Source organism: Phodopus roborovskii, unplaced genomic scaffold (assembly GCF_943737965.1).
Source record: "Phodopus roborovskii unplaced genomic scaffold, PHOROB, whole genome shotgun sequence".
NCBI classification, from domain to species: domain Eukaryota; kingdom Metazoa; phylum Chordata; class Mammalia; order Rodentia; family Cricetidae; genus Phodopus; species Phodopus roborovskii.
In genome coordinates, this window is record NW_026126482.1 from 17,093,038 (window position 1) to 17,120,721 (window position 27,684).

General features: G+C 43.2%; 1 protein-coding gene across 1 annotated transcript in view; it reads left to right on the forward strand.

Annotated features, from left to right (window-relative positions):
- Positions 1-27,684, forward strand: part of Dtnbp1 (dystrobrevin binding protein 1) — a 103,855-nt gene that overhangs the window by 71,998 nt on the left and 4,173 nt on the right. Inside the window, exon 8 of the mRNA XM_051194357.1 lies at positions 22,861-23,016. Within this exon, the coding sequence (XP_051050314.1) occupies positions 22,861-23,016 (156 nt within the window). The remainder of the gene's footprint in view (positions 1-22,860; positions 23,017-27,684) is intronic.

The following is a 27,684-nucleotide window of genomic DNA, read 5'->3' on the forward strand; positions in this document are numbered from 1 at the left end:
TGTAATGTCAAAGAAATGCCGATGGTGGCTATTCAAACATCACTCTTCTCTTCCTGTGGAGAAGGAACCAAGGCTTTTAGGGGTCCAAGGGTGTCATTAGTTTGAAGTGGATGATGAACTATTTGGGGGAAATGAATGAGCCCAAGAACAGAGAGTTGCCTGGGTCCATGATTCCCCTGCTCTGACTTTGGCCTCCCTCTTCTGTAATGTGTGTCCAGTGTTAGGTAATGGGACTCCATTGCCAGTGTTCCTGCTTTGGAAGGGAAGTTCTGGGCACTCCTGCCAGGAAAGGACGAGGGCAGGTGCAGAAGTAGGGCATTGTTCTTGCTCCAGCTGGCAAAATAAAAGCACATGCAGGCTCCTCCTTTGTCTGCCTTTGGTTCTCTTGGGCAGCAAGGGTAGGCTGTTGAGCAGAGCTGTTTCTATGTAATTTTTCAAAAGTAGGTTTTGTCACACAGAAATTCTAGTGGTTTTCTAGCTGCCATTCCAAGTTGCCTTAACATGTGCCACTATGAGCTGCAACTAAATCCATGCTTGTCCTTGAATAACAGGGCAGCAGCAACCACCACAGAACACAGGTGCTCCAGACTGCGCCTGAGTGTGTCATCTCCTAAGTGTCTATTGTCTTTGCCAGCCTCACCTACTTCAGCTATGCTGAGTTCATTTTTTTTTCGTTTATACTTTTCATGTAATTTATTTCTATTAATGCAGTTTTCTTTACACAGTAATATTGAGTCTTTCTGTGGTTGGATTAATAGGATATAAACAGAATGGTTTAATAAGTATAAGACTTTTTCCAGGTCAGATACCATATGATAGTCACAAGTAGAGAGACATAGTCTCAACAGGAGGAATATCTTGTCTGCTTATATAATCAGTTCCTGTTTTCTAGATAGGGCAAAACCCAAAAACTTTTATAATGTTAACATTGTATGACATGATTTAAAAGGAAGAGATATTTCAGTTAATAGTCAAATAAAGACAGGAACCAGTCCATATAAGCATTTTTCATGTAGCACAATATATTGTTGAATATAACTTTTGTTTTTCAGAAGAGTGATTGGAATCCAAGTCATTATTTAAAATCATCTTTATAAGCATACTGGTGGCCAGATTTGAGCATAAAAAAGGCTCCTTTCCCTGCCCTTATGTTCAGTTTTATTTCAGGAGGCATATTTTTATGAATCGTAAATGGATTTATCAATTTCTAGGCCAGAGTACATAATATTACTAAAATGTATGGCCACAAGTATAAAAATGGTAGTTTTGGAATACAAGGAAGTGTCTACTCCTTAGGTTTGGGTAATCTGAATCTACAAAATAGACTAAAAATATACAGGTTAGCAGGAAAGGAGGCAAAACCACCAGCATGCAAATGCATGGAACTCTTCAAAGCCTGGTGTTCAGCAGTCAAAAGAGGGAGGTGAGGGACCTTCCTCTGCCTAGTCAAAGGGATGTTGCTATCACAAGAGACATGGGTGAGACTGGGAAACAAAGTAAGAGGGGTAGTAATGGCCTGAGGACTAGGGGCATGTTGAGAGGGTCTGGGGACATGCCATACTTGATAGCCTGAAGCAGCTAGAAAAATGCTTGGGAACCTGGGGTGTGTTGAGGCTGGAGTAACAACTAACGACAGTTGATCTCAGAGTGCTTCATAGAAAGTGTCATTCTGATGACACTTGGCCATGGCCAAGAACTGTTCCAAGTTTTACATAATATCCACAGCTTCTGGCATAGACAGCCCTGGGAAGAGAGAAAAGCTGTCTATATTACGTTTGATGATGTATAGATGTTTTGTTGAACAAGATAGGTGCAGATTACTAGCAGAGAGCTGGGGAAGCTCAGTACATCCCTAAGCTTCTGGAAGAAGGATGCCCTCTTCTAGAAAAGGGAGGACATCTTTTGGAGTGAAGGTCTGTTCCCCACTTCAAAGATGGGGCTTGGGTTTTCATAAGTACTTTTGGATCCTGCCAGAAATGTTCTACATAGTTGTTAACCTGACACTTTGTAGTCAGTGATGAGGGTGATGGCCAAGCATTGTGGTCTTGACTATAGAGCCTATATTCTGTGTGCTGCTACATTGTTGCCTTGTAGAAAGGAAGCAGAGTACTCTATTTCTCCTTTCAGTGCTGACACTTGAGCACACGTGCTCTGGCAGCTGCAGGGTCCCGTGAGGCTGTGGGCTCTAATAGTTTCATTGAATATAGCATATTGATTATGAAAGTACCTTTCTAAGTATGTACTTGAATACTTCTAATAATTCTTGAGAGAGAGAGAGAGAGAGAGAGAGGTCCATTCCCCAGAAATCACTTCAAACTAGGCCACATTTCAAAAGATTTCCCAAACTCTCAAAACAGCTACCAGCTGGAGATTAGTGCTCAAACCCATGACCCTGTCGGGGGGCAGTTTACATCCCAACCATGGCAGCCTTCCCCATGAGTCAGCCAGTCTCTACCTTCTTGCCTGCACCTGTGATGGTGCCAACAGTTTCTCCCTCCTGGTCCGTGAAGTCAGCACAGTGTGTTCCACCATCATGCACTCTGCTTCTCCTGGGGCCATGTCCTCTCCATCGTGATGGACCATCCCTCTGAAAATGTGAGCCCAGACAAAACTTTCCCCCAACTTGGTTTTTGGTTTGTTTTAGTATTTTGCCCCCTAAGGTGCTGTTCAAGAAGTCAGCTTTGGATGTGAGGAAGACAAGGCTTTCATAGCTCAGGGGTAGGGGTGTTTCCAAATGGGGAATTTGGCAGGCAGAGTAGTCAGGGTTACAGGAGCAGAACGTAAGCATAACAAGTGAGTCCTGATGACCTCCTGAAACAGACACGATTGCCAGGTGGCCGTAACAGGTAGTCATAACAAGGGAGTCATAACAACCATTTTGATGCAAAGTTAGGGTTGTTATATGGTTATTAGCTTATTGAACCAAAGATATGATTGCCATTCTTGAAACAGGCAGTATGGCTACAGGTGGTATAGCCCAATGCTTGAGAAACAGTGGTTTAATCATAAACAGGAATGAAACTAGTTTGTCTTTACTATAAAATGTCGTTTAAGCCAAAAAATGGAGACAGAATGGTTCTTCAGTTTGCCAATATTTTCCTCCATAGGGATTTTGAGTTTTTTTCTATATATTTTGAAGTACAAATACTATATTTTGTTTTGGTGGGGGGTTTCTCTGGTTGGTTGGTCTCTGTTTTTGGATAAAATATCTCTAGATAGGCCTGGTTGGTGTGAAACTTTCTGTGCAAACTGTGTTGGCCTCAAACTCTTATCTCTGCCTCTGGAATCTGGCATTGTTGACATGCACCATTGTGATTAGCTTCAGATGTTTTCATTTTAATGGTTTGTCTTAATTTAAAAAAAAAAAAATGAATTCTGCTACCTTGTCATACCCTAGAACTCTTTGTCTCACTTGAGACTGAGGATGTCCTATTCTTATTAGCAGTTTTCTAGTTGGTAGGTTCCATTTACCAACTAGGGGAGAGGTCATAGAATTCTGTGCAGGAAAATTGTATTTTTGCTGGAAGTTAAGCACAAGCTGAGAGGGAAGGGACTAGAATGTGCTGGTGGGACATGTTCAGTCTGGATACCTGATGTAATCATAGGCTGGAGCAGAGTGAGTGTCCCTGAAGGATTTGATGGAGCCATCTATGCTAAATTAGCAGTAGGCAGACAGGGAGGTGTGCCCAGAGTTGCCTTTTAGGAAAATCTCCATAGCTGCCAGAAAGAAAATGGGTCAAAGTGGGGCCAGCTGTGATCATTCATACCTGTAATCCAAGCACTTGAGAGGCTGAGGCAAGAGTATTGCCATGAATTTGACACCAGCCTGGGCTACAGCCTGACTACTTAAAAAATAATGTGGATAGGTTTGGAAAGGACCATTGCTAGTTAGGAGGCTGTTGACCAGGTTCTAAGAAATGTAGTCAGCTTTGGCCTGTGGGAATTAGAATATTAGAGACATTTGGGAAACTGCCTGAATCTCCCAAGAATGGCAATTTCATTAGTCTGTGGCTTCCACTCCATCCACTAGAAAAGAAGGAGCTAGTTTCTATACCTCCATATAGCAAGTCATTTCAATGCTCTCTAGTGCTTGTTTTCTTCCCTCTTCAAACTTGGGAGGCAGGTTTTTATTATTTGTTGTTGCTTTTATTCTGAAACAGTTTCATGTAGCCAAGGTTGGTCTCCAGCTCTCCATGTAAAAATGACCATGAATTGATCCTTCTACCCCCACTAAGTGCTAGAGTTCCTCTCTCTGTCTGTAGGTAGGACAAATGTCAACTTAAGTTGTTGTTCCAAAGAAGCCATCTGCCTTGTTATTTGAGACAGGATCTCGAACTGAACCTGGAGCTTGTTGATTAGAGTAGGGATTAGAGATCCATCCACCTGTCTAGTTAGGGTTTCTATTGCTGTGAAAAGACACGATGACCATGGCAACTTTTATAAAGGAACACAATTCAGAGGTTTAGTCCATTATCATGGCAGGACATGGCAGCGTGCAAGCAGATATGGTGCTGGAGAAACAGCTGAGGGTTCTACACTTTGATTTGCAGGAAGCAGAAGGAGACTGTGAACCACACTGGGCATAGCTTGAGCATGACAGACCCCCAAAGCCTGCCACCATGGTGACATACTTCCAACAAGGCCTCAGCAAACACATGAGTCTTTGGGGGTCATACCTATTAAAATCACTACACTCGGTCTCCCCTGTGCTGGGATTACTAGTGCATGGCACCATGCCTGCCTTTGTGTAGGTAGTTCTAGTTTCAGGCTAAATATTGTTAGCTGAAACAAAGGTTTTGGGTAAGACATGGAGGTAATACCAGAAATTGCTAGCAGTGAAGGAAATGCTGTGTTAAACATACTGCTTGAGAATCATTCCTTTGCCATAATTTTTGAGCCAAATATGAAGTTAGTTTAGAAGTTGCTTGCGAAAATATTACTGAGTCATGTGGTACAGAACATGACAGTGATGGAAACTGAGCTGGACCCCCCAAATCCAGGAAAGTATCAGTTATTTGGAATGCTTTCAAGGACTGTAACATCTACTTTAAACCACAGAGTTCTGTTATAGTTCGCAAATACAATCTTTTCCATTCTTTTTCTGAGTATCCACTAATTGACTCCAAGAATTCTGTACTGTTGATAAGGAGTGTCTTGCTCTGATAGTGCAACATGTACTATTTTTAGTAAGTGCATTTCTGTCTGTGTGCAAGTTTGACACCTGGAAAAACACTTTCTATCAGTTTTCTGAAGTCTACAAGGAACCAAAGTTTTCTCTTTAGGTAGCTGATAGAGAAAGGACAGTGTGCTAGCTTGAATGAGGATGGCTCCCATAGGCTCATAGATTTGAATTCTTGGTCAGCAGCACAATTTGAAAGAATTAGGAGGTGTGGCCTGGTTGGAGGGAGTGTCACTGGAGGTGAGCTTTGAGTTTTCAAAAACCCAAGCCAGGCCCAGTGGCTTGCTCTTTCTGCTGCCTTCAGATCCAGATGTGGTACTCACAGCTCCTCCAGTACCACATCTGACTGAGTGCCGCCATGCTTTCTGCCATGATGACAATGAACTAAACCTCTGAAACTGTAAGTAAGCTCCTAGTAAATGTTTTCTTTTGAAAAATTTGCAGTGTTCATGGTGTTTCTTCACAGCAACAGAAAGAACTAAGGCAGGCAGTTAACGAATTCTAGTATAAATAATGAAAAATAAAACATGATATGGAAATCACTTTTGGGTCCCTTCAGATTCTTGGTGTCCTAAATGGTAAATGTAGCATCTTTTTAATCATAAAACTTAAGTAATTCTAATAAATTTGAAAATAATCTTTGTGTGCACCTATAGCAAAATTAATGTTAGCAAGAAAACCTTGACCAGACAAATTCATGTGACACCTGAGCCTCCAGAAATGAAGACTAGAAGCATATATATTTTCATGCTAGATACTGTCATGGAAAAAGATGGTAGACAAAAGACTGTGACCTAATAGTGACAAGCTGAGGAATTTAGCCAGGCCTATCCACTCGGATACTGGTGTCCCCAGTCTTCAGAGAAACCTCATGGGGAGAGTGCATCTAATGTGAGGGTCTTCTGACTTTTGCTTCTGAGGTCTTCTTAGATTTTCTCTGCTCACATTTTAAAATGCCAAGGCACTGTGTTTGGGAATAGTATACCTTGGACTTTATTGTCCAAGATCATAAATAGAAGGCATTAGCTCCAAAATCTAAATGGTTCTAGCTATCTGGATTTAAAGATTTTTAAACCATTATTTACTTCGTGCATGCGTGAATGCCTGAGTGCCTGTGTGCATGTAGGTGCTACAGAGGCCAGAGGTCCACATTGGATCCCTTGGAACTAGAGTCAATGACAATTGTAATCCCCTCAGTGAGGGTACTGGGAATTGAACTCCAGTCTTCTGCAAGATCAGCAAGTGCTGTTAGCCACTCCAGCCCCTTTCATTTCTGAATTTAAAACACAATATGAGGCCAGGTGGTAGTGGTACACACTAGAGGCAGAGGCGGTGAATCTCTTGAGAGTTCAAGGCCAGCCTGGTCTACAAAGCAGGTTCCAAGACAGCCAGGTGTTCCCAGAGAAACCCTGTCTTGAAAAAGAAAACAAACAAAAAACACCACAATATATATTGTATTACATCGTATGTAATACAATCTTGCATATTATGAAGTTTAAGTTTTAAAACATTTAAAATCATGTAGCTTTATCCTCAGACAGGGCAGACAACTGGGAACAGAATAAAAACAGTACTGAAGTATTAGAAGCAACTGCATGCGCACATGCGGGCACAAACATTTACATAAACTCTGTAGAATTGGAAGTTTGTTCTGCTCCTCTACTCCAGTGAGTGGACACATGCTTAGCACATAATAGGTACTGGGTACTCAACAAAGACTTGATGAGTGTGTGTATTGTCTGAATCTTACAGTGTTTTAAAGAAGGACCATTGCAGCTTTAGGAAGGGGTAGCTATATGTCACTCTCCTTTTCTGTATCTACTCCCAGGGTTTTGTTTTGTTTTGTTTTTTTCTCAACTGCAGTAGTTAAATATTTACTGATTATTTACCAAATGTCAGGGGAACTACCTGGATTCTATGAAAATCCAAGCAGACAGAATCCTAGCACTCGGCAGAAGTGCAGGTACATTTGTATAAATGTGAGAACGTTCTGCTTCCTGCTCCATGCTGCCTAGGGTCAGAACACCATCTCCAGAATCTGGCACAGGTTTTTTCCTGAAGTCCCCCAACCTTGGGATTCTCTCCATGAACAGAACTTGAAAGAATGAAAGGGGGAGGGGAAAAGCGACCGACAGTGTATGTGTCCCTCACGCCTCCACAGCCTGTTTCCTCCTATCATACCCTATACATGGTGCCCAGTGGCTGGGATAGTTTTTTGGACTATGTCTTAGTCTTGACTGGCATGCTCCTGCTTGCCTCATGGCTGGGGATAGTTTGTGGCATTGTGTCTTGATTGGCATGCTCCCGGTTGCCCAGGTCCATGCTTTGTAAGTCAGGCCTGAGAGTAACTGTCTCTCTCCTTGGATTGACTCCCAGCAGGTCTGGAAGATTCAAATGGCTACAGCCCTCCCTGCTCCTGTTACTTGTTTTACAAGAAGGCTGTTTTATATCCGTTATCAAGAGGGTTTTCTTGTTTTTAGGATCCCTGTCTCTTCTGTGGTCATATACAAAAATACTAAGTAATTTACTATTTCCCTTTGGGCCTAGACTAAGCATTTTCTCAAAAGGGTGCCTCCTGAACACTGAGGCTGCTGGTCCCTAGTCACTACTTAAGTACGTTCTCAGTTACCCTAGAATTTAATTTCCACTTTATGCCTAGAACAGTGGAAGAACATGACCTAATGCAGTAGAGTGACCTGTGTGTTGCTTTGGCATACACTCTCATTTTAAGGAGTAGCTGACATAGAGGTCATTAGAGGTGGTGGCCCGTGGCCCCATGCCTTTAGTCCCAGTGATCAGGAGGCAGAGGCAGGCGGATCTTTGAGTTTGAGGCCAGCCTGGTTTACATAGTGAGTTCCAGGATAGCTAAGACTAAATAGAGAGATCCTGACTCAAAATAAAATTAAGTGAAATAAAAGGACAGTGTTCAAAACAAAACATGATGTGTGTATTTTAAAAATGTTGGTTTGGGGTAGTGGTTAAACTTGATGAGATTTCAAATCTCTATAAATACATACCTGGTGCTTAGTTGGGGTTTCTATTGCTGTGACAAAACACCATGACCAAAAGGCAAGTTGGAAAAGAAAGGGTTAAATTGGTTTACACTTCATCATTGCTGTTTATCACTGAAGGAAGTCAAGACAGGAACCCAAACTGGTCAGGACCCTGGAGGAAGACAGGAGCTGATGTAAAGGCCCTGAAGGGAACTGCTTACTGACTTGGTTTACTGTAGTGAGATAGTCACCTTGTCAGCGCCTGTGGCATAGACCACGCCCATTGGGGGGGTGGAAACAGGGCTGGATGTGACCTGGGGGAACTAAGGCTGAGGAGGGGGCTTGGAGAGCTCTCTTGCTTGCAGCAAGGGGACAGGAGCACATCGGGAGGCATCCTTGGGACCAGGAACCTGCTGCTGTTCATCTGTCTATGTTGTGAGTTATTTCTCCCTGAATAAACATCTGTTTGGCCTATTTGTTTCTCCTGATTCTTATTAAACATCAATAGTTTACCCAGCTTGTTCAGTCCAACTTCTTCTAGAACCAGGGACCAGCCGCCCAGGGTGGCCCCATCCACCATGGGCTGGGCTCTTCTCCGTTGATCACTAAATGAGAAAAATGCCTTACAGCTGGATCTCCTCAGCCGAGGCTCCTTCCTCCGATGTCTCCAGCTTGTGTCGACTTGACAAACTAAACTACCCAGTACACCTGGGTATGTCTGTAAAGGTGTTTCCAGAAAGGTATAACTGAGCCGAGAGGACCCATTCTGAAGGTGTGTGGCTAGAGTCCCAAGCTGAATAAAAAGGAGGAAGTGAGCTAAGCACCATCATTCTTTTCTCTCTGCTTCCTGGCTATGGATGCAGTGTGACAGCCACCCCACAGTCCTGCCACCAATGCTTCCTTGCCATGATAGACTGTGTCCAGGATAACCTTTGATTCCTCATGTTGCCTTTGTCAGGTATTTTAAATGTCCCGGTGACCAGGAGAGTGGCTACACATACTCCGCCTTCGAGTTACCCTTCTCTTAACTAGACCAGGAGTGATGGTGCATGATTATAATGCCAAAACTTGGAAAGGGAAATAGGCAGATCAGGAACTCAAGGTCAGCCTCAGCCACATAGCAAGTTGGGGACCATCCTGAAAACCCTCCAAATAATGTTTATATGTGAATTGCTACCATTTAATTGTTTACAGTGTAAGAAAATTATTGTCAGTGTGCCCCTTTCATTTACCAAATAGTTCTCCAGATAAACTTGATGCAACACTCCTTCAGCCTCCATCTAGTTGCAGGTGGTGTCAACCCCAAGGAAAAGTGCAAAGCATTATTTTATAAATACGAATTTTGAGGAGTAGTACAGGTGTTGTATTTTGTCAGTTGATAGTAACTTTTTCTTGTTGTTTGGTACTGTTTGGTTTTTGCTGTTGTTTTGGTACTGTTTGGGGGATTTTTCAAGACAGGGTTTCTTTGTGTAGCTTTGGCTATCCTGGAACTCACTTTGTAGACCAGGCTGGTTTCGAACTTGGAGATCCTCCTGCTTCTGCCTCCTAAGTGCTGGGATTAAATGTGTGCAGCACCACCTGTCTGGTTTATGTTTTTCAACTCAAAGTCTTACAGTATATACCAAGCTGGCCTGGCACTCACTGTATAGCCCCAGAAAGCCTCAAACTCAAGGAAATCCTGACTCAGCCTTGGTAGTGCTGAGATTACAGACATGAAACACCACGCTCTGTTTTGACTTACTATTTTAGTGTGGTATTTCTAAAGCGGTAGAGGTTTCTTGACTAACATTGCCCTGGGTAAAGGGCAGGTGTTTGGGAGTATGTACTGTACCACTTAATATAGATCCCTTTGATACCACTGGCCATCACCTACTCTGGATACTGCAGTGATTTGTTGGGCCTTTGTGACACTGTTGATCATATGGACAGTTGTGATGCCATTGTCCATTGCTTATTCTGGAAAGCCAATGGCCACTTCTTACTCCTATTGTTAGCCTTGATGATTGTGCTTTGTTCTCAGCTTCCTGACAGCTGTCCTGCTGTTTCTTGAGCTGCTGTGTGTTTACCTTCTACACCAGTGCCCCCAAACATCTGGCCTGCAATGACTACCTCCTGAAAATTTGCAATCAGGCCTCTAACCATTCACCTGAGTGACTGGTGTTCCCTTGATCCTGACATTGGGCAATTAGTATGCAGCTCCAACATTTACCTTAGATGTTTGCTGAGCACCAACTCTGACAGGCATCAGTGAGGCTGAGAGAGCATCTGCCCTGGAAGAAGTTACCAGTGCTTGGCATGGATGAAAGACAAGCATGTGGTGGCAGCGAAGAGGCGCCAGTACTTGAGGAGAGACGGTGGTGAGCCTGCTGTGGAGGATGGCAGAGCGTTAAGTGTGGTTGCAGCACTGGGATGTCACTGGCTTAGGGAGCCGTGGGTAGTTGGCAGTGTGCTGTGAATTTGTAGCTGGGGAAGCAGTTTCTTGGCAGTATTTCCTGACTGGTGTTCCATTTCTAAGCTGTTCTTATAGAAGTCTTCACTTTCCATCTGTAACAGAGGAGCCAGTTGAAAGAGAAAAAACTGGGTGAGGTGGTCTCAGAACAACATTTAAATGAGTAGTGATTCTTTGATATTCCATACTCATCTTGTTCCCACGGTGGTTCCTCTTTCTGCTAGGCACTGATGCCTTCATGTTAGCCTAAAGCTGCTCCTACTGAAGTCCCCTCCAGGGCCCTCTTTTCTTCAAAGGTATTCATGGTTTCTCCTACATCTACACAGTAGTAAATCCCAGAGAAGGATAGAAAGCAGGAATAGCAAACTGGTTCAGATGTTACAGTTTCCTCAGTGTCCCCAAAAGTGCCATTCTATTAGAGATACATTAGGACACATAAACCTCCAAGAAGAGGAGGAACTTGAGACGGTCCTGCCTGGGGAGAGTCATACTGTTTCACAGACAGCCGTGTTGTGACCCATGCAGCTGCCGCCGCCTTTGCTCATAGATCCAGGACTACTCAGGGGCCATCTGCTACCCCTGCAGGCTAGTTTGGGATGTACATGGTCCTTCTCATTCCTGTGTGTGGACTGGTCATTTGAAAGAGGGGAAAGGGACTTGGGCAGCCGTTGATAGCTTATAGATTATTCCTATCACTCATTTTAAGCCATTCACATCGTATAATTGAAAGTGATATTTTCTTATTTTAAGGTATTTTGTGAAATAATGAGTAAATGCAGTGAGCTTTCAGATACACTGTGCTTTACTATCAGTGAACCTTTGGAGGCAGGATTCTCCAGCCAATAGTATGAAGGTGTTTTAATCAGAACCCTTTGAAACAAAGCATGTTGAGCTTAGTGTCCATTGTGATCAATGTTGTGTATTACAGATATGTACAAAGATGGGTTTAAAATGTGTGTAATGGGGTATGTGCCACTTTTGGTTCTTTTTTAGTAAATTGCCAAATCAAGTGTGCCACTCTTAAACTCGAAAGGGTTGAAGCCATCCATGCTCCTTGATTGTAGTTTTTGAGTTAGTGAACTTGTTATTAAAGCAATATGAGTGGAAATGTCTCTGACAGTGATGGTTTGGAATATGCAAAAGAAATTTGGTTCTGGTGTTCCTCAGGCCCATGTGAACTCCAGACATGATTTTGACAGCATAGAGTTGCCCGGGGGACCTGGAAATGCGGGAGCTGCAGATGGCTGGTCCTCTAGTCACACGAAGGACGAGCTGGGGTGTCCACATCACTGATTGAGAGGTGTGTGATTGGGTGGTCTGGGAGCAGGAGCCCTACCCAAAAAGACTGAATGCTCTCCAGTCTGCCGCTTTGCTCTCTGAACTTCAAAGGCTTTTGCGTAATAGTGTCCTCTTGAAACACACGTGCCCTGGGGAGATAGTGACCCAAGGAATACCAGATCTTGACTGCAAAGTTGGAAGAAACTTGTCAAAACTCATCACAGACAATTGGCTGAGTAAAAAATGAGGGGTAAGAAAAGATGCCGTGATCCATTGAGGCAGGAAAATGAGCTGCAGAGGAGAGGGCCATGTGGCCACAGACACTCTTCCCCCTCCAGCTACATCAGACCCGCCTACCTTTGGACTTTGAAATCTCGGGTCCTTTTTAAAAAGAGGAAAGTACGTTTTATTTCTAAAAAAAAAAAAAAAATAAACCACACATTGCATGTCCTTGGATCTTTACCATCAGGTACAGCATGTGAAAGTAGTGTTGGGTCTGTGTGTTGTTTTCAGAGATAGATATCAAAAGCAAGGCCTGGTGTATCAAGGGCTTTACCTCGTTAGCCACATTTCCAGCCTATCATTGACTTTGGTTTTTAACTAACTTAGGAGAAAATAACTGGAGGTTAAATTCAGTCCCCATTCTGAGAGTAAGGGGCGATGTCAGAATAGTACACATTTGGTAGAGAGAATCTCCATATCCTCCCAGCCTCCTGTGTGTATGGGTGTGTGGTTGGGTATGTACATATGTATAATCTAGGGGATTGCAACTAGGGTCTTGTGCATGCTAGGTAAATGCTGTCAGTGAGTAACACACTCAACCCTCTTTCTCACTGTGTAGTCTAGTCTGGCTTTGACTACTGGGTCAGCCCCGAGAGAACCTGGACTACAGACCTGCGCCACCGGGCCTATTAATTTTTTATAACTAATGAAAATTTAAACTATAAATCTCAAATGTTTTTCTCTTGTGATTAAAAAAAAGAAAAAGTACCACAAACCCCACACAGGCCTAAGCATATGCACACCAGTGTGATTGTGTGTGTAATTGACCTGGCTATATGGAGATGCTGGTGCTGCCTATCCTAACTCCTCCCTGCCTCGTCACTGAGTTTCTTAACACATGTCTGAATTGAGGCTTTGGGTAGTCTCAGGACACCTTTATAAAACAGCAGCCAGCTCAGCACCACTAAGGCAGTTAAGTATGGCACTGAATTGCTACCTTATTTGTTGTGACAAAGTAGTTGACAAGATGGGGAAGCCATGCTGAGGAGAATGGCTGCAGCTTGGCTGCAGGAACAGTCACACCCATCTGCAGTCAGGCAGTGGAGAGAGATGTCCCGGAGCTCAGCTTATGTTCCCTCGTACTCTTAAGTTGGTCCCAGTCCCCATCTCAGATATATTACCACTCACACTCAGGTCAGCCTGCCCTCCGGTTACACAGACACACTGTGTCCCCTGGGGGGCTTTAAATCCCGACAGTGAAGAGTGGCCATCACTGTGCACTAAAGTCTTACGGTGACACAAGTCTTTTCCTTCTCTCAGATGTTAGAGATGGGAGCAACAGGTCTTAGAGTGGTCTGGGAGCAGGAGCCCATCACTGTTAGACATTTCCACTCACACTGCCTTAATAACAAGTTCATTAACTCGAAAAGTACAATCAAGGAGCATGGCTTCAACTCTTTCGAGTTTAAGAGTGGCACACTTGATTTGGCAATTTACTAAGAAAGAATATGATGTCAAAAGTGGCATATTCCCTAGTTACACACATTTTTAACCCATCTTTGTACATATATATAATACACAACATTGATCACAATGGACAGTGAGCTGAGCACTGAGCATGCTCATAGTTTCAAATTCCTTTTCTTCCCCTACCCCTTGTTAAAGAGAGGTGCTCATGTAGTCCAGGCTAACCCATAAACACTATGTAACTAAGTCTAGCCTTGTATTCCTTTCCACCTCCATCTTCCAAGTGCTTGTGACTGTAGACATATGTCAACATGTCTGGCTTTTAAAATTATTTTATTTAGAGTCACAACTTATAAATAGAATATAATAACTTGAACCCTAGGTATGATCTATCTTACACATAAACAGATTGACCTGAATGCCATGCACCTCTAGCAGGAAAGATTGCTTATCTAGATAAGAAACACACCTAGTTATTAAGGTTGGAAACGTTTTTAATTAATTAAATCTTTTTACTGTTGGTATTTATTATAAGTCTGTTACAGACAGTAATTCTCAAGATAATAGGAAGTACCCTAAAATTTTTAATGATTCCGAAAGCTCTGAAAATGTGATCATCTGGACAGAGTGATGAATCTCCAAAACAGTGACTGCAAGAAATATCTCAAAAAATTTCTGGATGACCTTTAGTTTATAGTATTGCAACAGATATTTGCAATCGTTAACAAAGCTATAACGGATGTAACAAATGTGCTTCCTAAGTGTACTGAGTCAACTAACTTTATGAGTGATGTCATATAGAAATAAGTGAATAGAGAATTCTTAAAAGAACTATTTAACTTCATAACACACATACACACCAAAAGAAAAAAAAAGAAAAAGGAAAAATTAGTTGACTTGGTGTATGTATTTCCTGTGGCTACTTAGAATTAGGTTATACTTAATATATTCATAGAATTTTACACTTGCTTGGATAGTTAGTTTTAAAGCTACTTAATACCATTACAGAAAGTTGTGCCAGAATTATTTTCAAAAATAATTAATGAAATCCATGAAAATAAAAATATTTGAAGCTAAGCCTGGTGGTTCATCCCTGCAACCCTAGATTTAGGAAGCTAAGACAGGATTGTGACCAGTTTGAGAACATGATTCACATACCAGGTTCCAGGCTAGACAGAGCTGCCTAATGAGGGCCTATTTTAGAAAAGCCACACTAAAACAAAACAAAGATATATTGAAAAACTGAAAGTCACTGTATGGGAGGAAATATTGGCATATGTTATATAACGTGCATAATACTTTTGTATTGTTATAACCAAAATACTTCAACAAATTTGGGAAGAAAAGTTTATTTTATCTCACACTTACACAGGTTACAGCGTTCTCTCTCTCTCTCTCTCTCTCTCTCTCTCTCTCTCTCTCTCTGTGTGTGTGTGTGTGTGTGTGTGTGTGTGTGTGTGTCTTCCTTTATCCATCTATTAGACCAAGCCTAAGAATGGGAAAGCACATTATTTCCGTTGTCAGCATATGCCAGAATAGCATTTTTACTGAGAGAGACTGGACTTGCTGGTTCAGTTGTTCTGCAGAATATACAGCATCTTGATGTCACTGACCTCATTGCAGGCCACCAAGCCCTTCTGTGTTCCCTGTAGCATGTTGAATAGGTTAATAATTCATGAAGCGTCCAGGGAGCCTGAGAGCTCTTCTCACCTAGCCTCCAGCCCTAAGCTGCTTTGGAGTGTGTGGTAGCACATAGCTGGGGTACTACTGAGCGTTCTGTCCTTGCTGGTTCTGGAAGCTAAAATGGCCAGAAAAATGTATGCAAGAACACTCCCTATCTAATTTTCTTACTGTGTCATGCTCTCATTTCAAAGACCCCAAATCTTTTCATGCTAAACTAATATTTATAGAATTTTACTAAAATCATCCGGAAGAATTTGGATTTGGGGATTCGTTGTTTTTTTTTTTTTTTTTTTTTCTACCCAGTCAAAAGTAAAGTAAGACCATAGACCCGGATGTGATGATCATTCACCCTGAGACCTCCTAGTGATGGGATCTGAGGAATGAGTGCTGAGTGCAGACCAAGGACTGTGCTCTCAAGTGCAGCCAGATGCACCCCTCCCATCCCCCCAGTGTGACACAATGCCTAGGACAGAGCAAAACATCCAAGGCAAGATAGTAGCCATTTCCTTCAGAGTAATTAATTTATAGAATTGTACAAAGTGTTCAGGAAGTGAGATACTAGAATAGTATTTCCTGTGGCCTGAGTTTAGAAACTTCACTTCCAGAGTTTGCTCCTAGTCACTACATTTGGTGAACAACTCCAGAGCTGCTGAGAATTCTTTGTGGTGTTGTAGCCATTATTTACTCTGACTTCTAGAATTTGCCTAGTTCTTGACTACTGCATGGTAGGTAAGGACCTTCTTCTCAAGGCGGTGGCATACTCAAACTTTGAATAAGAATGGTTAGACTAAAAGTGTGTACTGGGCTGCTCCCCCCCCCCCCCCCCCCGTGTGTTCTTCCCAAGTAAGGTGAAGTTGTGTAAGAAGTCATTTAACTTCTGTTTGAGAGTGTGTTGTTAACTTGGGCTAGGATGTAGCTTATTGATAGAGCTTTCCCAGCATAAGTTAGTGCCGGGATCCTTCCCAGCACCATAAAAGCTAAATGAATAAAATAAAAGCATTAACTTCAACATTTTAGATGGTTCTCCGGATAACCATATAAAACTTTTTGTTGTTGCTGTTTTGTTTTATACTTTATTTCTCAAGATAGGGTTTCTCTGTAACTGTGGAGCCTGTACTGGAACTCTCCCGGTAGACCAGGCTGGCCTTGAACTCCCTGTCACTGCCTCCTGAGAGCTGGAATTAAAGGTGTGCCACAGCCTGGCCCATGTAAAACTTTTAAACACTATTGAAATGCAAGGTTCAAAATGTGATCTTTTTAAAATGCATGTAATGTAATCCTAAATCCAGGAACATCTTTTTAAGAGTCTCTTATAGGGTAATTTGTATTCATGTCTTGTGTTCGGGGCAAGGAAGTAGGAGAGACTTTAGGAGTGAGTGAGCACTTTATTGTGGGAGCTGTCATAGGAAGGAAATGCAGCTCTCGTTAGATAATAAAACCACAAAAGACACTGTTCAAACTAGAATAAAGTCTCGTATGTGTTGTCTAAAAGTTCCTGCACAAAGTTTTAGTACAGTTAAATATGTTTAATAAGCCCAGATGTGACAGGAAGTTCATCAGAACAGTTACACCCAGGAACCTTTATAACCAACCTTCAGAAACAGCAGCTGCTGAGGACACTTAGGATGAAGTGGGAAGTTGGTATAGACAGAAGTGCTGTGGGAAAGGAGGAAGAGAGTACCCGAACCTCAGCAGGCACCAGTAAGGGTACAGAGATGCCCAGAAATACAAGGAGCGTGTTTTTAGCACATGCAGCAGCGTAGATGAGCCCAACACAGCAGGCTGAGTAACAGAAATCAGAGAGGATTCTGTTGATGCAGTACTTACTCGACAACAGAATTACAGGTTTGAGAATAGATCAGTGCTTGGGGAAGTGTGCCTGTGATTAGAAGAGCAACACAAGGAGTCTTGTGATGTGCAGTGGAGTGTATGGACAGAAGCCACACAGGCTGTGAGCTGGTAAACCTGCACAGAGCTGGCGATGCACACTCCCACACACCAAATGCATGCACAGTGGGCATCTGAACACGTTCAGGTTCTTTGTTTTGACATAATACTGTAATTATGTGAAGCCTGAGCATTGAGAGAGGTCCAGCGTCTCAGTATTTCTGTGTGTAGCATTAGACACATGATCCAGTCTACAAGCATGCTCAGCATGGACTTTGCCAGAGGCTACATCACTCAAGATGTACATTTGCCAACATGCTATAAATCTGAGAGTGAAAAGCTCTAAAAGCTGAATGTTGCAATTTTATGCAATTCAGCTGAATAGAAAGAAGGGAAGTTAGTACATCCCAAAGAGCTAAAGCAGTCTAGGGGGTATCGCCCTGTTCCTTGGGCTGCTTAGAGGTCAGACCTAGGGGCTCATCTCACCGGGCAGACACTCTTCCATGGAGCTGCATTACCATTTCTTACTGTGTGTGTTTTTCTTGTTTAAATGTCCACTATAAAATACTGTTGATGCACTCTGAAACTATTAAGTAAGACAAAGCATGTAAACATTGACAGCTCTCGACTTTTAATGGTCCTGTTCTATAATATAACAGCTATTTGGTGAGTTTTTTAAATTCAAACGACAGTTTTGGAAGGATTTGTGTGTAAAAAGTCACAGGTTTTACAGTTCTCCATGATCCTGTTACAAGTATTGTAGTTTTCTGAAACTTCTGTTTCTTGACACAGTATGAAGACATTCACTTTAGGTAAATCATAGATTTTTAAAATGTAATTCTTAGTCTTAACTCTTTTGAATGAAAAATTACTAAAAATTTTTAAACTTATGTTTAACTCAGTGTTTATTACTTTTCTTTTTACAGTCTAGATTATGGTGTCCCCACCCCCTCCCCATGGCAGCTTTGGGGTTGTTGGTTATTAGTGCATCAGTGTCTTTTATCACAGAGGATCTGAAAGGTGCTGAATGGGGTGAGGCTGCTCCTGAGATGGGAGCATGCTGGCTTAGTGTTTGTAAATGCCACGTACATCTGTCCTCCTGTGCCCTAAGTAGGAATTGATCATGGCTTCTGAAATAGGATCTTTTTGTGTCCATTTGAAAGGGATGATGTTGCTAACATGTCTGTGTGGCTTGGTAATGGAGTTAGGGACACTTCAGACTTCTGGTGGGAGAATCATTGTGTCTCTTTCTGAAGGGTTTTTTGTTTTGTTTTGTTTTGTTTTTTAATCTTGGGACTATTTTTTGAAATCCACTTTAGTGTGGCAAACTTGTATGGTGGTGATAGATTATTTATGATTTATTAAAGCTTGCCTGAGAATTCAGAAAGCAGAGTCAGTCACAAGCCATAGAATCCAGGCACACACCTTTAATCCCAGCACTAGAGGGCTATAAAAGACAGAAGCAGGGTCTTAAGCAGGCGGCATGAGTCATTTGTTCTCCAGCCACATTGAGGAGAGGCAGCAGCAGTTTGAGACTTGGTGAAGAGCTCACATGTGGATTAGCCCTTTCAGCCTGAGCTAGAGATGAAAGTTAGAAGCTGGCTGCTTTGCTTCTCTGACTTTCAGGTTGAACCCCAATATCTGTCTCTGAGTCATTTATTTTTCGTATTACAAACCTGCCACATGTGCCTCAGGTAGCTATGAATGCAATATAACACCCAGTTTACTTAGAACTTTGTAAGATTTGGGATGGTTTTTTGTTTTGTTTTGAAAGGGGTAATCTGATTGCATGGTTGTTGGGGTTGAGTTTTGTAGGTGACAACGCCGTGTCACAATGTAAAGGTTGGATAGAGTTGCAGGTTTAGTGTTCACTTTGCTTCCCTAGAATACAAGTAACTTAACCTTAAGCCAGGGTCTCTTTTCCTCCTGGAAGTTCTCTGACCTGGACCCTGCTCTGGTTGTCACCTGATGAGAGGTTCTTTAATCGTTTTCCTTTTAGGTTCCCTGTTATCCTCTCACTAATCTGATCTGTATTGCTTTTTGACACAGCTCAGTGAATGATGTCAGGGTCCACACAGGAAAAGGACACAGTTGATCATGCAGCAGAGGGTAACTTGCTCCCTGGAAGCTCAGCAATTGTCTTTTTGTTTTTTTGTTTTTTGAGAGACAGGGTTTCTCTGTGTAACACCCTTGGCTGTCGTGGAACTCACTCTGTAGATCAGGCTGGCCTGGAACTCAGAGATCCGAGTGCTGGGATTAAAGGCATGTGCCACCACTGGCTGACATGATTCCTTCTTTTAAAAGTCATTTTAAGATGATTCCTTCTTTTAAAAGTCATTTTAAGTTCCATAATCCACACTGTCCTCACCCCACCCCTGGAAGTGTTGAGACATGATTGACTTCCTCCCAACATAAAGAATTAAAATGAGAACCCATAGGGCCAGTAATTGAGACTCATTAGGTCCTCATAGTAGTCAAGAAAATAGCTGACACCTTCACTGCTCTACAGATGATCTTGAGTCAGCCAAAATTGGATATTCTTAATTAAATCCCTTTTGATAGTTGCTAAATTGATCTTTGGTTTTGAATAGCTTATTTTGGAATTGCTTCTTTTAAGCCAGCTTACGGGCTCTCTGAAGTATGTGAAGCATGCTAATGTGTTTCAGAGTTGAATTACACTAATGCACCTGGCAGTCATCGGGTATCTAACATACGTTGACTGCTGAGGCAAAACAAACGAAGAGGTGTCCTCTTCCTGCAGGTTTTCCTGAGTACACACAGCTCTTTACAGATGTGTTCAGGGCACTGACAGGTGATGAGATCTGAAGCCTGGGTAGGGCTGAGAGAATTTAGTGCTGAATTTAGATTCTAGTGCTGTACTTGATCCTGGGTCTTGTTAATGTCTGTCTGTGTTGGGGGCAGGGCAGGAGAGGAGAGGGAGGAGGGAAAGAATGAATGAATATCTCCTGTAGCCTGGGAATTCCTATAGCTCCACCCCCACCTTCCAAGTGTTGGGATTATAGGCATGCCCACCATGCCTGACCGTCTTCCCTTTTTGAGAGTCTGTTGTTGACATCATGTTGCCTGTAAATATTAGCTGTCAGTTACTGGCCAGTGTGGCATCTGATGGTTAATATGCCACTCCTGAGCCCAGACAGAAACTTTAAGAAATGAGTGCTTTTACCTCAGTTGTGTAGAGGATAAAGAGGCAGCTTGGAAAGGTTAAACAAGTTCTAGCTGGCAACAAATTTCTACCTGGGGTTTGTGGGAACCGCAAGGATTTTACCACAGGTGGAATGTGAGAGGCTGGAGGGGAACCAGGGAGTGTGCTAGGCAGTGGATGAGCCAATGCTGAAAGGTGGCCAGGGCCAGTAAGGACTCAAAGTGTCCAGAGTGCACCCTGGAGTCATCTGCCCAGAGAATGCACGTGCTTGGTGGCCTCACATGTGCAGAACTTCCAGTCCTGTGCTCCTGTGTGGCTTCCCCAGGATTCAGAGGAAACTCAGACAGGAAAGTCTGAAGTATGCAAGCATGGGCTGTGGGCAGATAGCAAGGCTGCACAAACCACTCTGCAGTTGCTGTGACTGCAGAGTCACCCAGAGGAGTGTGACAGAAACCCAGCAGCATCTGCAAATAGACTAGGACCCAGCTTGGGACGCTAACACCTGTGTCTGTAATGAGCCCATTCTTCTGTAAACACAGGACTGGCAGGAGGGTTCTGGAAAAAGGAAGCTCACATAAGCAAGTAGTACCGAGTGCGAGGCACACACAGCATGCAGCTGTTTACAGCTGGAGAAGGTTACTTTCCTGTCTCTGCTGACATTAGTTTGTGTGTGTAGGTTAGAGTACAAGAAAGCCCAGAGCCTTATAAGTACTAGACATTATGTATTTGGTATGAGATCATAAATAAATCCCATTACAGAGTTTTGAGGTCTGTCTTTCCTAGAGGATGGCATTGTGCTCAAGAGTTATAGTGACAGGAATTTCAGCAGTACTGGGGACAGAGGTGGGGCTCAGAGCCATTGTACTATGTGCTGTTGATTCTGTTTAAAATTAATTAGTTACATCATGAAGTTCCAGATGGAGCAACACCTTGTTAGGGATCTTCAGTTCACCCCAAACAATATTTTCCTCTAACACAGTTAAGCAGTGTCACACAGCCAGTGGTCAAACATCTGTCTCTAGGGGAAAATTTAGGCTGTGGTATTTGGCTTCCCTAGACAGTCAGATTCTGGCAGGAGCTGGAGTCTGTAGAAGGCTTATCTGTTGTGTGACATACACCACTTATTGTTCTTACATGGACAGACACTACTGTGTTTCATGTTATTGTATAGACATGTCAATACTTGGGTAACAGTTCTATATTCATTTTCAGGTGGGGCACTGCCTTACTAGCCAGGCTATATGACTGATGTATAGCACCATGATGGCTACATGGTTCTTTAAGAATATTTATTGTTTTAATTGTGTACATGGTGTCTCCATGCATCTGAGTACCAGTACCCATAGAGGTCAAATGTACAGCTGGAGTTACAGAAAGCTATGCGGTGCCCTTTGTGGGTGCTGGGAATTAAACCCTGGTCCTTTGGAAGAGGAGGGTGTGATCTTAACTGCTGAGGCATCTCTCATGTTTCTCATTCCTGCAGATTTCTTCCCCAGTTTTGCTACTGTGTAAAATACATTTACAAATCTTACCAACGTTTAAATGGCACCATCATCCACATCTAAAACTTTCCCCCCTCCTGAGACAGTCTCACAGAGCCTGGAGTTTGAAGCTTTAGCTAGGTTGGCTAGCATTGAGTCCAGGGGCCTGCCTTTCTCCACCCTTGGCCGTGCTGGAGTTACAGGAGCGCACCACCCTGGCCAGCTTTTTACATGGTGTTGGAGAATCCACCCTCAGGTCCTCATGCTTATGACTTCCCCACTGAGCTGCCTCTCCCACCCTGATTGCCTTATGTTTTAAGACTTGAAACCCTGTGCCCCTTAAACAGTCCTCCCCATCAACCTTCATTCCACCCATTTCTGACACTGGCTACTCCAGGTGCTTTAGTGCTGTCTCACAGTAATGGAATAGTCTCATGGTTCATCATGACAGAGCACCTGTCCAGTTTTTCCTCCTTTTTCAGGCTAAATGACACTCCATATTTGTGTTCTTGCTGTATTTGTTGAGTTTCCTATGTTTCAGACACTGAGCTAGTTGAGATATTAAAAAGAATGAAATATGGATATAGTCAAGTCTACCTGTGTTTTCATATTTGTAAGTCAGCCTCAAAAGATTAAGCACAGGCTGGAGAGATGCCTCCATGTTTCCGAGCACTTGCTGCTCCTGCAGAGAATGTGATTTCAGTTCCCAGCACCCACCTCAGGTGGCTCAAAACCATTGATATGTCTAACTCTGGGGATGCATACAGACGCATTAATAATATTAGAAGGAAAAAGAAATGACTTAGTAGAAACATCAAAATGGAACAAAAGCTTCTTGTTACATTAGTGGAGGCTCACCTGAGGGGTCAGTGCTGACTGATGAGCTGCTCCCTGCTATAGAAGAGCAGGTGGTGTCATGGGAGGTCCTGTACAGAGAGGGCACAAGGGCACAAGTACAGAGTGATGGAACACAGTACAGCAGATGGGGGCCAGCAGGGCTCCCCACCACCCCGTCTAGTCCCTTGTGGAGCTCTCACCCCACCACTCTGCTTTCTCAGCTGAACTAGATGCAGAGCACACGAAGAAGGTCCTGGAGATGGAGCACACCCAGCAACTGAGGTTGAAGGAGCGGCAGAAGTTCTTTGAGGAAGCCTTCCAGCAGGACATGGAACAGTACCTGTCCACAGGTTACCTGCAGATTGCAGACAGGCGAGGTGAGCTGGGCTGTTCCAGGATGCCTGCAGAGCGGGGCCTGGGTATATGTATAGTTCTTGGTGCTTAGACCCCCAAATCAAAGTAAATGACACAGGCATGCCTGAGGTGCCATCAGCTACAAAATTATGCTCATACCGAATTGTGAAAAATATTTTATTATTTAATGGTGTTCAAACACTACAAAAGAAAGCTGCCTTAGCTAAAATGGAAGGGCCCTCTGAACAGTAACCTGGTACTTTGGCTGTTGAAAGCTGCTGCAGACTTCCTACCCGGACAAGCATTCCACTTCAGGAAGTTTCTTCGCCTCCAAGGGTGGAGCTAAGTAAAGCTTAAGTTAGAACATCCATCAACATAAAAAATGTCCTTAGTGGGTGTGGCATTTTGGACTCATTCCATGAGATCAGAAATAGCAGTCTGAACTTTTCTCCATTTCAAAAGTTTTTGTTAAAAAGCCATGGAACTTTATGTCAAGAAATGTCTGGAGAGAGCGCCTGTGCAGCGGTAACGTCAAGAGACACAGTGAGGGTGTAGCCTGGGATGCAGGAAGCAAAAGGCGGCCGTAGCCTAGGACTCTGCAGACCCACAGCTCACTGTGAGTTGGGTCCTGATGAGCCTTTAGGGCATGTGTGTGATACACAAATGTGTTTTTTTAACTTCTAACCCTGTGTAGAGACAGAGGACCTAGCTCAATGGTAAGTGCCTAGCATATATGAGGCCCTAGATCCAAACTCCAGCGCCATAAAAAAGAAAAGAGTAAGACATACTTTGTGGAAGTAAGGTATTACCTTGTATAGCTTGTTTTGGGAGGGCCTGTGGGTTAGTATAATCTGCTCAGTTCAAACTTTGTTTCTATACTTAGATTTATTTACATTGAATACATATAACCAACTCATTATTACGAATGTGAATACTTATTCCCAGTTTATTATTAAAAACAGTTCTAGCATGGAGATTCCGTTAGTTATTTTTCTCTTCACGGTGACGGAAATGCATAGGAAGGATGAACGTCAGTGTGTAATTCAAGAACATCCTGGAACAGAAGAGGTGTGGCAGCAGGAGCTTAGTGATGGGGGAGGGGTGTATTAGTAGGAGCAGGCCAGGGCTTGCTTATGTGTAGACTCTCAGGATGCTGGGGTTTCTCATTTCCCTTTCTCTGCCTCTCATTCACTTTAAGACCCCCCGTGTACAAGATGGGACTGCCCACTGCAGTGGTCTGAATAAAAATGGCCTCCATGAGACTATGGCGAATGGCACTATTCGCTGTAGATGTGGCCGCGATGGAGGAGGCGTGTCATCAGGAGGCAGGCTTTGAGGTCTCAGAAGCGCAAGCATGGCCAGTATGGTGCTTCACTTTCTGCTGCCTGCAGATCTAGGTGGAGAGCTCTCAGCTACCTCTTCAGGGCCATGCCTGCCTGCTTGCCATCATCCTTCCCAACATGCCTGTCTTAATTAGGGTTTTATTGCTGTGAAGGGCAAAAGGCAGCCACATTCTTTGCCAAAATATCACAAAAGCAGTCTCTAGGCCACATCCTAAATCCCTCAGAAACCTCGTGGACAGTCCCCGCAGTTCAGCTCATCCTCAGCAATACTGTCTTCCATGCTCCTAGGATGACCCACTAATAACAATTTAAGCATTCCACTGCTTTTTGAACTCATAGTCCGAATCCCAAAACCATAGTGAGGCCTGTCATAGTAATACCCCAGCCCCTGGTACCAACTTCTGTCTTAGAGTTTCTATTGTTGTGAAGAGACACCATGACTTCAGTAACTCTTACAAAGGAAAACATTTCATTGCAGGTGGCTTAGAGGCTCAGTCCATTATCACCACAGTGGGACATGGTGGCATGCAGACAGACATGGTGCTGGAGAAGGAGCTGAGAGTCCTAGATCTTGATCTGTAGGCAACAGCAGGAGATCGTGTGCCACACTGGGCGTGGCTTGAGTAGATGAGACTTCAAAGCCCGCCCCCACAGTGTCATACTTCTTCCAACAAGGTCAAACCTCCTAATAGTGCTGCTCCCTCATTCAACTGGGTTAGTCGATTGTTGTCATGTTTTTCTTTGTAAGAGTTCCATGGTCATGGTGTCTCTTCATAGAAATAGAACCCTAACTCAGTTAAACTTCTCTGGCAAGGACAGAGGTGTGTTCATAAATTCTGTTTAACTGGCCATTAAGATTAGCCTTCACAGACATCCGCACATGTCTCTGAGTACATTTTTCTTTTTTCTTTTTTAAAGACTAAAGAGCTGGGTCCTGGGTTTCTGACTGAAGGTGTAGAGTGAAACCACAGGCTTACATTATGAGCAAATTCCCAGGGACACTATAGCCCAAAGTTACAGCTGAGGGACCTCACTTTGAAGACTGCTTCTTTTGGGGTAATAATTACTTCATGTGACATGCTTCCTTTAGGTTTACTAGAGTTTATCAATTACTTGTCCAAATAGCTGTATATACTAGCTGACAAGCTACCCAGCTGTGTGTTTTCTGATTATGATCTTTGTCAACACTCCATAAAGCTGCGCCCTCAGTCAATATGAAGTGACATATTTGTCTTTAATTTCTTCAATTGCTCGTTTATTAAGAATGTCTTATTACAGTATATCTTGAGCATACTCTTTCCCCTCCCAGATCCACCCACTTCTCTGCCACGACATTCCACTCCCTGGCCACATAGGCATGTGATCATATCATAATGGTGTATCATAATGCCAATTTCATATAGTCAGCTTCACAGGTCCCCGTGTCTTTCAGTCTCGATGCTTGTGAAAGTTCAGAGTCTCTTCTGAGACTTGTGGCAATCTCTAAACCTCAACCCCCTGTAAAACCAAAATGTAGATTACATGCTTTCAACATGATGGTGTCACAGAATATACATTACCAATCCAGAAGGGAGTACAATCAGAAAATAATAGAAGTAAACTCCTAATTCTGCATCCCCATGTCTGATGGCAACGGGCTCTTCGGAGCTCTGCAGCACACTTTTCTCTCAGGGCAGTCCCACATCCTAGTAGCAGCTCTCCTTGGCAGGTAACCCATGACCGCCACCTCCAACACTGGGCTCTCCAAGGCCGTACAGGCTTCACTGAGACAGCTTCATTGCAATGGTCTCACTGAGCATTTATGTCAGATTCCTTGCAGGAGCCTGGCCTTAGTGGCTTTTCTTTAGCATGGAAGAAGACTCCTTTACTTTCTCCTTATTGATTCTACAGCCAGAACCACATAGCTGAAGCTACCAAGTCCTTCTGCCTTGCTAAATTCCTTTTTACTAATTGGGATCTTAGCTTGCTGGAGTCTTACCTTTGAGGCCCACTCCCTTACTCCAGTTAGCACCTGGCTTTTCCTTAAACTTTTATCTCCTTGGCCATTGGACTAAATTCCAACATTCCCTTTCCTGGTGCTCTCTTTCTCTTCAAAATGTGCATTTTTTACTTTTATTTTTTGCCGTTTGCTCTTTTCACTGTTCCACATTCCACTAACAAGGAGCATGGTCAGGCCTGTCACAGCAGTATACCGCTCCCTGGTATCAACTTCTTAGTCCCTGTCCTATTGTTGTGAAGGGAAACTATAACTGTGGCAACTCTTATAAAAGAAAGCATTTAACTGGGGCTTGCTTCAGTCCCGTCGTGATGGGGAGCCTGGCTGCACACAAGTCGGCGCTGAAGCAGTAGCTAAGAGTTATATCCTGACCGCAAGGAAGAGAGGCCAAGATTTTATTATTTATTTGTTTGTTTGTTTGTTTCGGACATGGTTTCTCTGTGTATAGCCGGGGCTGTCTTGTAACTCACAGAGAGCCTACTGCCTCTGCCTCCTGAGTGCTGGGATTAACCCAGCTTCATGTCTCGCACCCCACAAACAAAACCCAAGATGAGAAAAAAATCAAAAACAAGAACTACATATGCACACTTACACATGCACGCACTCACGCACGCGAGTCCATTTTGTATTGGTCAATGACTCCTGGGCAAGAGACATGTTCTGGAATGTGGTTCATGTATTCAGCAAAACTTCAGAAAAACAATTCCCCTTTTGCAACAGATATCAAATAGCTTGTTGGTTGGATATGGATTTCATGCGCACTTCCACTTCTCTGTGATTGTCTAGTGTGACCCCGTGCAGATACTTCATACTGTCACAATTCATGGGTTCACATGAGTGCATTAGTCCATCTATGAGAAGGAAGGCACTATTTCTCTTAACAATCTGCCGGGCTCTTCTTCCACATTCAGGGGGAATTTGATGACCATATCTCTTTTAGAACCGAATGCTCCTAAGCTCTTCACTCTATTTTGTTAACACCCATCTACCTCAAGAAGCAGCTTTTCTGATGAGGGTTGAGTGATGTACTGATCTCTGGGTATAGCAATATGTCATTGGGAGTTTTATTGCTGTTTCTTTAGCATAATTAAACTAATAGTTGTCCCCTTAGGCCCATGATCTACCTATCTAGCTAGTCTCAGGTTTGGGCCCACGTTAGCAATGTCAAGGTATGAAATGGACCTTAAATCCAATCAGAAAGTGGGTTGTTGACTTCACTAACACCTGTGCCACTACTGCACAGGTCACTGGGATATAGTTGGGTGATGCTGATGAGTATTTTTCCTCTTCCTGTAGCTTGCTGTCAGATGCTTCTCTATTTCTGTGATAAGATACTATGACCAAAACAACTT